The 12,629-nt window shown below is 55.0% G+C and overlaps 1 protein-coding gene across 1 annotated transcript in view; it reads right to left on the bottom strand.

Annotated features, from left to right (window-relative positions):
- The window catches only part of PTPN23 (protein tyrosine phosphatase non-receptor type 23), a 72,900-nt gene that overhangs the window by 22,493 nt on the left and 37,778 nt on the right, over positions 1–12,629 (bottom strand). Inside the window, exons 16-17 of the mRNA XM_081163459.1 lie at positions 10,899–11,225; positions 2,755–2,909 (exon numbers count right to left, since the gene is read on the bottom strand). Of these exons, the coding sequence (XP_081019585.1) occupies positions 2,755–2,909; positions 10,899–11,225 (482 nt within the window). The remainder of the gene's footprint in view (positions 1–2,754; positions 2,910–10,898; positions 11,226–12,629) is intronic.

Raw genomic sequence — 12,629 nt, 5'->3', positions numbered from 1 at the left:
AAGGCACACCACCATTACAGCCCCGTGACGTCAGCGCGCAGCGTCACGCCGGGAGGGACATGAATTGCTAGCAAATTACATAATCACCTCCTTGAGGGCTGGCTCATCTTCTCCGAAGGCAGAACCCCATTAATTAACAGGACAGACTCACACCATAGCCAAGACGAGGGAGGAAAACCTCAGTCATGCACAGTCATGCACATGTGGGGGCTAAATGAGGACGAAGACCGGGCAGAGAGCAGGGTTCAAATCACCCCACCTGGCCAGGACAATCCCTGGGTGCTCCCTTGGGCCACTCGCCTGACCCACCTCGCAGGGCTGTTGTTGCGAGGATAACACGGGGAGAACCACGCACGCCCCCGGGAGCTCCTTGGAGGAGAAAGCGGGCGATGAATGCAATGCACGAAATATATGAGAGGCGACCAGGTTTTGCAGGTGAGGGGCCCCCGCCAGCCTCCGCTTCCAACACCCGGCGCAACGACGCCGAAGTTTCCCCCCAGGCTCGGCTCGGGGAGCAGCGCTGCTCCCCCCCGCTCCCCTTCGCCCTCCCGGCACTCTCTGCCGCCCACTGGGGACCCCCCTCACCTGCCAAGTCCGGAGCGCCGGTGGAAGTTGCATGCATGCATGCAGGGCGCCGCGTTGCCATTGCATTGCACTGCACTCCATGCAACGCCTGCACGCATGCATTGCCTTGCACGCCCGCCAAGGGGTCTCCCCGCGGTCCGATGCGTCCCCTCCGGCGCGGATGCAGCATTGCAAAAATAAAAAAACCCCGACGCAGCCCTACCTGGGGGGCAGCCTCCGCCTCCGCCGCTCCGCCTCCGCGGGGATCCCCGGGCTCCATCCTGCCGCCCGATCTCCGCGGGGGCGCAGGCAGGCTGCGCGGGGTCTGCGCGGAAGAGCCCCTGCCCGCCCGGCCGCCGCCGCTGCGCTCATTCCATGGCCGGGAGAAGAGCGCTTCAAACAAAACGCCCGGCCCGCCAGGCCACGCTAGGAAACATAGTTTGCGCACCCCGCGCGGGCGCGGAGCCCAAGGGCAAGGGGACTACGGATCCCGGCAGCCCCCGCGCCGGGGACGGAGGGGGAGAGGCCGGGTGCAGGGATGGAGGGACGGGTGGGCGAGCGAGTGAGTGAGTGGCAGCCGCCAAGCCTTGGCCGAGAGCCAGGAAGGGCCTCCCCGGAGGAGGAGGAGGGAGGCGCAGAGCGGGAGGGAGGGAGGGAACCCCAGGGGTCATCTAGTGACGGCGCCCCAATCGAAAATTTGACTTTTTTTTAAAAAAAAATATTTCGAATTTTTTAATTTTTCCCGCGGCACACCAGGCAACATCTCGCGGCACACTAGTGTGCCGCGGAACAGTGGTTGGGAAACACTGTTATAGAGCGAAAAATACGGTAAGTTCTTAACCTGAGGTACCACTGTACCACAATCAAACAAGCCCTCAAACGTTGCCTTAGCTGCCTCCCCAGTTGATCTCTCTACTGAGACAAGAGAGAGAAGTGCCAGGGCTTTGTATAAACTGGAGATGGATCTGTGAGAAAGACAGGGAAGAGGGAATTCGGAGAGGGGCCTATCCCTTCGCCAGAAAGGTTACTCCTGCTGCATTTCGCTACTCTGAACATAACAGAGGCTTCCGGATCAGGCCAGTGGCCCACCAGATATCTTTTCTAGTAAACGTGAGCCCCACAGCCCTCTCTCCCCTCCTGTGGTTTCCAGCAAGGAACGCTCAGTCTCAGGAGACCAGCGCCCTGCGGGATCTGATTTCTTTCCACAGGGCCTGTAAGACAGGGTTGTTCCGCCTGGCCTTTGGCTTGGAATCAACTTGATTCCCTCTTTCCTTTTCCCTTTCTCCTTCTGTGATGGAACTCCTATTTGGGGACTTCCCTGGCTTGTTTCTGGCCCATGTCGGACCAGTCTGGATAGTTGGCCTTGGCGAAGATTTGACGTTTTCATCCCCCAAAAGTTTTTGATTTGAGTTTCTACTGAAATGAGGCTGCATTTTAATGTTGTATTTTAATCTTGTTTTTAAGTTGTGTCTTAATCAATTGTTTTTATACCTGGTGTTAGCCGCCCTGAGCCTGGTCTTGGCTGGGGAGAGTGGGGTATAAATAAAATGTATTATTATTATTATTATTATTATTATTATTATTATTATTATTATTATTATTTTGACCATAGAGGCAGAGAACAGCCGACAACAGCCAACAGCCCTCTCCTTTGCGATTTTGACTAATCCTCTTTGAACGTCATGCGGTTCGTGGCCACAACTACATAACTTGCCCGTCTATTTTCCAGGGGCCTTGGTCCAGTATACCTGAAGGAGCGTCTCCACCCCCATCGTTCTACCCAGACACTGAGGTCCAGCGCTGAGGGCCTTCTGGCGGTTCCCTTGCTGTGAGAAGCCAAGTTACAGGGAACCAGGCAGAGGGCCTTCTCGGTGGTGGCCCCCGCCCTGTGGAACGCCCTCCCAGCAGATGTCAAAGAGAAAAACAACTACCAGACTTTTAGAAGACATCTGAAGGCAGCCCTGTTTAGGGAAGCTTTTAATGTTTGATGTATCACAGTATTTTAATATTTTGTTGGAAGCCGCCCAGAGTGGCTGGGGAAACCCAGCCAGATGGGCGGGGTATAAATAATAAATTATTATTATTATTATTATTATTCGCTTTCCCATCAGCTTCAGGAGGAACTGGGTGGCAATGGTGGTGCAGAACGGCCAACCGGACACCCTGCCTCCCTCCCTCCCAGCTGCCCACCTTCATCTCAGACCGGTCCGTCGTCACCAGCGAGGTGGTGATGTCGTCCTTCTGGATCATCTCGCGCAGCTGCTGCTCCAGGGAGACCCGCTGATCCTTCATCTCCTGCACTTTGGACAGGATCCGCTTCAAGGTCTGCATTGCCTGCTGGTCGTCTGGGGAGGAAAGAGGCAGAAAGGGGCTGATGGGATTTGTAGTCCAAAAGACATCTCCAGGGCAGCAGGTTGGCAAAGACCGTTTTTTTTGTTTTGGATTTTTTTTAAGGTGCAGGATTTCAATTACTGCACCAGGATTAATTCTGCCATCTACCTAGATTCCACAAAGTGGACCTGTTCCCATACTCTGGCCTGCATTTTTAAAAACAGACGTGAATGATTCCTTCTACCGAAAGGGTGACCCCGCAGTCCAATGGCCAACAACCGGTGAGCTGGGAGCCACAATTGGGTGACAACCTGATTTCAGGTGTGTGACAACAGCAGGGTAAAGAGAGAGAGATTTGAAACAGCTGAAGGAAACTGCGCTAGAAATCAGTCTCTGCAGATCCTGAAACATCACCCCAAGCTGCCATGAAGCTCACCGCTTGACCCTGTAGACCTGAAGGAGCGTCTCCACCCCCATCGTCCAGCCCAGACACTGAGGTCCAGCTCCAAGGGCCTTCTGGAGGTTCCCTCCCTGTGAGAAGTGAAGCTACAGGGAACCAGGTAGAGGGCCTTCTTGGTAGTGACGCCCGCCCTGTGGAATGCCCTCCCACCAGATGTCAAGGAGATAAACAACTATTTGACATTTAGAAGACATCTGAAGCCCTGTATTGGGAGTTTTTGAATGCCTGATATTTTTGAATATCTGATGGCATCAAATCAATATTATTATTATAAGGGTGGTTGTGAGAATAATATGGAGAATCGTGCACAGAGCCTTGAAGTCCTTGGAGGAAAGACAGGACATATATGTAATAATGGTCTTTATATAGGTAAAGGTAAAGGACCCCTGGATGGTTAAGTCCAGTCAAAGGAGACTCTGGGGTTGCAGCGCTCATCTTGCTTTTAGGCCAAGGGAGCCGGCGTTTGTCTGCAGACAGCTTTCCAGCTCATGTGGCCAGCAGGACTAAACCGCTTCTGGCGCAACAGAAAACTGTGACGGAAACCAGAGCACATGGAAACGCTGTTTACCCTCCCGCCACATTGGTACTTATTTATCTACTTGCACCGGCATGCTTTTGAACTGCTAGGTTGGCAGGAGCAGGGACCGAGCAACGGGAGCTCACCCCGTCGCGGGGATTTAACCGCCGACCTTCCAACCGGCGATCCCAAGAGTCTCAGTGGTTTAGACCACAGCGCCACCCGCATCCCTGGTCTTTACATAGCTCTGCTTGGCAGGGGAGGAGAATGCAGCGGGGGGGGGGTTCCCCCATATTTCAGAGCGTGTAGAATCACAGAATTGTAGAGTCGGGACCCCCAAGGGTCATCCAGACCGACCCCCTGCAATGCAGGAATCGCAGCTGTCAGGGGTTTAGGTGCAGAGGCACGGGCAAGGGAGGAAACAGAGAGCGAAGGGGAGGAGACAGAGGAAAGGATGAGTGATGACGACGACCCGAGATCTCCCAGTCTTTCCAGTGAATCAGAGGATTCACAGAAAGGAGCACCAGTGGCCAGGGCAAGGGGGGAGTCTAGGGAGGCACCCCAGGAAGATAGAGCCAGAGGAGACTCAGGGGGGAGCAGCTGGAAATCGGGACCAGCGTCACCGCCAGGAAGCAGGGAAGAGGAAAGGAGCCAGGAGGGAAGAGCTGGCAGCTCACCACAGGAGGGAGGGCAGGAGTCAGGAGTGGCCACACCTCCATCGGGGAGCGAAGAAACGGTTAAGAGGAAAGTGGAAGGTTGGGCGCGCGCGCCAAGTTCAAATGCAGAGGAAGGCGGCGCAGTGAGCAGCCCCGAAAGGGAACCGGGTCCTAAAGCCCGGCGCAAGGAGGCAGAAGGGTCTGGGTCAGCGTCAGAAGAATCCCGGAAGGAAGAAGCCCCGGGGGGTAGAGGGACCCAGAGGAGGACAGTCAGGAGGAAAAGGTGGAGCAAGGCTAGGATATTAAGTTGGTGCGCACGGGGCGGAGACTCAGACGGAGCCTCGCCGATCTAGCTAGTAGACGTAGAGTTGCAGACAGCAGCGTGAGAATGGAAACTGTAATTCAATAAAGACTTTTACTTAATGACCGCTGGCTAGCGTGATCCTCTGTGAGCTAGGATCTTGAAGCAGCTCTGACAGTAGGCTCCGTCTCCACATTGTGGGCATCTGCAGCCTCGAGGAGGGGAGAGAAACAGGCGCCCACTAGCGAGCTCACGAACGGCAGGAGACATGACGGCTGAGCAGCAGATAGAGGACCTCAGAAAAGCAGTGGCACAACTGAACGCCGAGGTTCTCGCATCCAGGAAGAGAGAGGACGAGGCAGCTGCCGCCTGCAGGGATCTCCAGGTCAGGTTAGACGTACTGGCAAAGCAACCACCCCGGCAGGAGGGAATTGGGTTGGCGAGACGGACAGGCGGGCTGCTCTCTCACTTCGATGGGAACCTGCAACAGTATCCCAACTTTAGAGCCGACGTACTGTGCGCACTGCAACTGTTGCATAAAGATTTTAGAGATGAACAGGAGAGAGTGGGGTTCATCATGTCCCATCTGCATGGGGAGGCGAAAGCATGGTTGCGCAATTTATGGAGAGATAACGATCCGGCGCTCCAGAATGCGGATGCCTTTATTAAAGCGATGGATGGGTGTTTCTTATCAAGTATTGACATTGATCTTGCACGGAAGGAGGTGCATGGGCTGAGACAAGGGAGGGCCAGCGTCAGACAGTATCATGCACGCTTTTTCGCCTTGGTCAGCGCCCTGGAATGGGACAGAGATTCGGCTCCTGTAAGAGACCTCTTTTGGGAGGGACTGCACAACTCGATTAAAGATGAGATAGCGAGGGGGGAGAGACCCCGAACCACCCAGGAGGTCGTTCAGAGGGCACTGGCTGTGGGGGTGAGGCTGGAAGGACGTCCGTGGAGCAAGGACGAAGGACGTGGAGGGCGCGAACCAGCCGGGGGCCCCTCCTTCTTTCCCAGAGAAGCAGCGCGAGCGCAATCCACGCCTCCGCCAGGAGGAGGAGCCGAACCTATGGAGGTTGGAGGTGCAAGGGCTCAGTCAGCAACCAGAGCCCTAGCACCGGCAGCAGTGAAGGCGAAGCCTCCTAGAGGGACCAGGAAGTGTTACGTCTGTGAGCAGCCAGGGCATATGGCGAAAGAGTGTCCCCAGAGGCCCCACAAGCTTACTGCAGCCTCAGCAATGGTGACTGCAGCAACGCAGCAGGGAGGACCACAGCAGGGAAACGACGATGTCTGGCTGGAGGAAGAGGCACTGGGGCCCAGCCAGACGTGTTAGTGACGCAGTCCCCAGAAATTTTACAGCCAGTGAACCCCCTCCCGCCCAAACCAGTGGTGAGGCTCACAGCATCTCTCCAGCTGCCCAATGGAATCACCATGGACGTGCCAATCACCATCGACTCCGGCAGCAACGCGGACTTTATAGGGCAGGAATTTGTCGACAGGCATGCTGTGCAGTTGCTACCGGCCACACTGCCCCTGCAGGTTGTCACGGTGGATGGCAGGGAGCTGCTAGGGGGGCAAGTGGTGAAGCAGACGCCACCAATGGTGATGCGACTTGGGAATCACAGGGAAGTCATCAGCTTCAACGTCACTCAACTGTCTGACACGCCCATTGTATTGGGTATGAGTTGGCTGGACAAGCACAGCCCAACGATGGCTTGGTTCCAGAGGCAGCTGGTCTTCGGCTCTTCCTTTTGTGCTGAACACTGCATCGTACCCAGGCAGGAAGGAGAGGAAGAGGAATCACAGCTGCTGCTAGGCACGCTGCAAGCGATTCCCCACAAGTACGCAGAATTTCTGGAAGTTTTCTGCGAGAAGGAGGCGGACAGGCTACCCCCTCACAGACCATATGACTGCAAAATTGACCTGCTGCCGGGGGCGGCGCTGCCTAAAGGGAAGCTGTATTCCATGTCTGAGGACGAACTGCAGGAACTCAAAGACTTCATCGATCATAATTTGGAGCGCGGTTTCATCCGGGAGTCTAAGGCAGTGGGGGGCAGTCCTGTATTCTTTGTTAAGAAGCGAGACACGCCCCAAAAAAGACTCGTAGTGGATTACAGGATTTTGAACAGTGTGACCAAGCCGTCGGACTTCCCCATGCCCCGCATCGACGACCTCCTGGCGAAGGTACGGAAGGGAAAGGTGTTCACCAAGTTGGACCTGCGGGGGGCGTACAACCTCATTCGCATGCGGGAAGGTGATGAGTGGAAGACAGCCATGTTCACGCCACTGGGTACCTACGAATACAGAGTTATGCCTTTTGGACTGCAAAATGGCGCTCACGTTTTTCAAGCATTTATGCATCACGTGTTGGCGGGACTTCTCTACAAGACGTGCGTCTGTTTCTTGGATGACATCCTGATCTTTTCGGAGTCGCAGCAAGAACATGACAAGCACGTCAAGGAAGTGCTGGGCAGGCTAAAGCAACACAGGCTCTACGCCAAGCTGGAGAAGTGCCAATTTGACGTGCCGGAGGTGGATTTTCTGGGCTACAAGCTGTCTGCCAAGGGGCTCGCCATGGACAGCGCCAAGGTTCGAGCGGTGTTGGATTGGAAGAGCCCACGCAACCGGAAGGAGGTCCAACGGTTTGTCGGCTTTGCGAACTTCTATCGCAAGTTTATCAAGGGCTTCGCGATGCAGACGGCGGCCATCACTGACACGCTTAGCTCCAAGAAGAAGAAGTTCATCTGGACAGAGCAGGCGGAGCAGTCCTTTCAGGCCCTCAAGCGTCTCTTCGCGTCGGAAGAGCAGCTGCTTCATGTCAACCCCAGCATGCCGATGAGGGTGGAGACAGACGCTTCGGACAGAGCAGTGGGGGCGGTCCTGCTGCAGAAGGACCCGCAGGGCGTGTGGCGGCCGGGAGCGTTTTACTCCAGGAAGCTCAGCAAGTCCGAGCAGAACTACACCATATGGGACAGGGAGTTGCTGGCCATTCATGCAGCGTTCAAGGCGTGGAGGCACTTTCTGATCGGCGCCAAGCACACGGTGCAGGTTTGCACGGACCACAAGAATCTGGAACACTGGCGCACGGCACAGTTCCTGAACCAGAGGCAGATACGTTGGGCTGAGTTCTTTGCGGACTTCGACTTCCGAATAGAGTATGTCCCGGGGGACACCAACATCATGGCAGACGCTCTCTCCCGCAAGCCACAGTATCTGGAGGACGCAACACCAGCGGCCGCCATGCACATCTTTGCACCGACAGTGTGGGCGTGCGCCGCGGCGACCGTGGACCTAGAGGCGGTGCGGCGAGCGTTGCAGGGGGACTCCTTCGCACAAACGAAGATGGCAGAGGTGCGAGGGGGCAAGGCAGCGGCCGACGGTTTCCAGCTACGAGATGGCTTGCTCATCCGTAAAGGGGCCATCTACGTGCCGGGTGACGAACTTCGAGCCAAGGTGCTACAGCAGCTGCACGACGCACCCACGGCCGGGCACTTTGGCAAGGAGAAGACGGTGGAATTAGTAGCCAGGGATTTCTGGTGGCCTGGAATGAGAGGGGAGGTCGCAGACTACGTAGCGAGGTGTGACACCTGCCAGAGGGCAAAGCCGGTGCACAAACCGCCGGCTGGACTGTTGGAGCCGCTGCAAACTCCGGTCGAACCTTGGGAAAGGGTGGCTCTGGACTTTGTCACGGATCTGCCCAGCTCAAGGGGCAAGACGGCAGTGTTGGTGGTGGTGGACCTGTTCTCCAAGATGGCGCATTTCATTCCGTGTGCTAAGGTGGCCACGGCGGAGCAAACCGCCAAACTGTTCATAGACCACGTGTTCAAGGTTCACGGTCTGCCACGGTCTATTCTGTCCGACCGCGGGCGGCAGTTCATCTCGAACTTCTGGCAGAAGCTGATGGGCTTCCTAAACGTCAAGATCAATCTGGCGTCGGCGAGACACCCGCAGACCAACGGGCAAGCGGAGCGAGCCAATGCCATCAGGCAGCAGTACCTGAGATGTTATGCAAACCAACAGCCTGCGACGTGGGTGGATTACCTGCCGCTTGCAGAGTTTGCCTACAACAACACGAAGCACGTATCCACGGGCGTCACGCCGTTCTTCGCCAACAACGGGCGGCACCCTAGAACCTTTCCGGGACTGGAATGCAGGGGAGAAGGGGAGCCGCAGTCAGCAGATGCGTTCGCGTCGGAGCTGCAGGAAGTCCACGATCAGCTGCGGCGCCACCTGGAGCTGGCTAAACACGCATACAAGGTACAAGCGGACAAACACAGAAGGGTTGGCGAAGAGCTCCACGTGGGAGACTGGGTCTGGTTAGCAGCCCACGCAGTGCCGGCCAGGTCGTTGGCCAAGAAGAAACTAGGGCATAAACAACTGGGGCCCTACCAAGTCGAAGAGCAGGTCAACCCGGTGGCTTTCAGGCTGGCGCTTCCGGAGGGTTCCAGAATGCATCCGGTGTTCCACAGATCGGTGCTCACTCCCTACAAGGCACCGCACAGGTTCCAGGAACCCGGAACGGCGCCGAGTCCGCTCAGAGAAGGAACGGGGCACGCGGGAGTGGCACAGGAGGAGCGCATCAACGAAGTCACGGAGATTTTGGACTCCAGATGGGGGGAAGAGGGAGTAGAATACTTTCTCGCCAGGGAGGGCACCCCGGCCAGTGCGAACGGCTGGGTGCCGGGCTACGCTTTAGACGAACCTCTGCTCAAAGACGAGTTTCATGCCCTCTTCCCACATAGACCTATGCCAGCAGACTTTTTCGACGACTGGCTTTTCACGCCCACGCTTTCGGACAGCACGTTCAGGGGGTTCGACTCGGACGAGGAACCAACACGAGACGTCCGTTCCCCGGAGGGGTCACCCTCGGGATCTGTCTCAGAACCCTCGTATTGGTGGGACGATAGGCCGGAGGAGCAGTTCCGCAGGAAGTGGCTGGACTGTTCCGGCCGAGCAACGCCGCCTGGAGGAAGTGCGGGAGAGACGGACATGGACATTTTCGGGGACGACCCTGGTTTCGAGCACGGCGGCACAGAGATGGAAGAGGAGGTGACTGTCGTCAACGAGAGCAGAGAGGAAGACCTGGAAGAGTTCCGCTGGAGGCCTGCCACGGGAAGCGACCGATATCCGACGTTCGTCCCTTTGCAACAGCAGCCCCCAGCTCCAGCACCGGAAGGAGGGGAGGGGGGACTGGGGGGCTTCGAGGGGGGGATGGATGTCAGGGGTTTAGGTGCAGAGGCACGGGCAAGGGAGGAAACAGAGAGCGAAGGGGAGGAGACAGAGGAAAGGATGAGTGATGACGACGACCCGAGATCTCCCAGTCTTTCCAGTGAATCAGAGGATTCACAGAAAGGAGCACCAGTGGCCAGGGCAAGGGGGGAGTCTAGGGAGGCACCCCAGGAAGATAGAGCCAGAGGAGACTCAGGGGGGAGCAGCTGGAAATCGGGACCAGCGTCACCGCCAGGAAGCAGGGAAGAGGAAAGGAGCCAGGAGGGAAGAGCTGGCAGCTCACCACAGGAGGGAGGGCAGGAGTCAGGAGTGGCCACACCTCCATCGGGGAGCGAAGAAACGGTTAAGAGGAAAGTGGAAGGTTGGGCGCGCGCGCCAAGTTCAAATGCAGAGGAAGGCGGCGCAGTGAGCAGCCCCGAAAGGGAACCGGGTCCTAAAGCCCGGCGCAAGGAGGCAGAAGGGTCTGGGTCAGCGTCAGAAGAATCCCGGAAGGAAGAAGCCCCGGGGGGTAGAGGGACCCAGAGGAGGACAGTCAGGAGGAAAAGGTGGAGCAAGGCTAGGATATTAAGTTGGTGCGCACGGGGCGGAGACTCAGACGGAGCCTCGCCGATCTAGCTAGTAGACGTAGAGTTGCAGACAGCAGCGTGAGAATGGAAACTGTAATTCAATAAAGACTTTTACTTAATGACCGCTGGCTAGCGTGATCCTCTGTGAGCTAGGATCTTGAAGCAGCTCTGACAGCAGCTAAAGAATCCATGATTCACGGCGCCTGTGGGCTCAACCGGCAGGAAGCCGTAACAGAGAAGAGACGGCGGCAACCACCTTCCTTGTTCTCCTCACCTTCCGTCAGGCTGGGGGTGGGCAAGGCGGCCCTCACTTGCTCCAGGGGGCCGCTGAGCAGCCGCAGGTTGCTGATGTGCAGGTTCATAGCCTTGTGGAGCTCCGTGTTGGTGAAGCTGGCCTTCTCGTGCACCTCCATGTACTTGGCCCATTCCTTGGCTACTTCCGCCAGCCCGGAGGAGGGCGGGGTGGGAGGGGAGCCCTGCTGCGGGGGCAGCTTTCCCCCCAGCGCCTCTCGCAGCTTCTGCTCCTGGGCTTCGTCCTCGTCCAGAAGGTCCTTGATCTCCTTCAGAGACGCTTCGACGTCCGTGAAAACGCCAGAGAGCGCTGGAGGGGAGAAGGGAGAAGAGGGAGAGATTTTGTTTTTTTTATATATAAAAATTTTTATTGGTTTTTCACACTTTATATAACAATACAAAAACAATACTCAACACAAACAAACACATAAACAAACATGTATAATTTCAAATCCTTTTTTCTTAAACCTTACTTCCCCGACTTCCCCATACCTCCCCTTTCTGCATCCCAATTTAAATTTATTTCAGCAAACCCTCCCCCTTAAGTTTATCTAATTTTCCCTTGTTCTTTTCTTTTACTTAATCTTTTACAGCTATAATCCCCTTTTTTCTATAACCTCAACATTTTAGCACTCATTAATTTTACAGTCTTTTTTGAGATAAATTTTAAATTTCTTCCAATCTTCTTCCGCCATCTCTTTTCCCTGGTCTCGGATTCTGCCAGTCATTTCAGCCAGTCCAAGAGGGAGAGATTTTGAGATTTCACACCATTGGCGGGGCTGCCCATCCGTCCAAATCCCTTGCGCCTTTGCAAGTCTCCCCGCGCTCCAAACTTTTAAGCCCCTGATGTCGGAGGCTTAAAGGGGGAACAGGACCTTTTCCAAGTCTCCCAATGCTTCCATATATATATATATATATATATATATATATATATATATATATATATATATATATATATATAATATTTGTATTAAGAATTTCAGCATAACCATTTATCAAAGACATATCATCCTCATTTCCCACCCCCTCTATTTTTCCCTCCACCCTCCCCAAGAAAAGTCCACCTTCCCACCCCGGCCCGGAATTCCCTCAGCTCCTCTCTCTGGTTTTTCAGCACATGCTATTCTCTGCATATTGACAAAAGAACTGTGGGCAAGGGAAATTGATGGACTATATGGAGCTGGCGAAACTGACACACAAACACTGTGATAAGGACAACTGTGACTTTAAAGAAGAATGGGAACCTTTTACAAAGTACTTAAAAGAAACAACAAAATGAACTGGGCTCCTTGGCAGGTTTTGAAGAAACAAACACAAATTTATTACAGTGGTACCTCAGGTTACAGACGCTTCAGGTTACAGACTCCGCTAACCCAGAAATAGTGCTTCAGGTTAAGAACTTTGCTTCAGGATGAGAACAGAAATCGTGCTCCGGAGGCGCGGCAGCAGCAGGAGGCCCCATTAGCTAAAGTAGTGCTTCAGGTTAAGAACAGCTTCAGGTTAAGTACGGACCTCTGGAACGAATTAAGTTCTTAACCCGAGGTACCACTGTATTGGTAACATATAGACAGGTAATTTAAGGATCCCAATGCTTCCTTCTTAAGCCTACAAGACAGGGGACTTAAAGGAAAAGAAACATGGAGGAGAAGAGAAGAACAGCCTATTGGATGAGGCCAGTGGACCATCTACTCCAGCATTCTGTTCTCACAGGGGC

Source organism: Podarcis bocagei (genome assembly GCF_964188305.1).
Source record: "Podarcis bocagei genome assembly, chromosome: 12".
Taxonomy (NCBI): Eukaryota; Metazoa; Chordata; class Lepidosauria; order Squamata; family Lacertidae; genus Podarcis; species Podarcis bocagei.
This window is presented reverse-complemented; position numbering and strand designations above follow the sequence as displayed.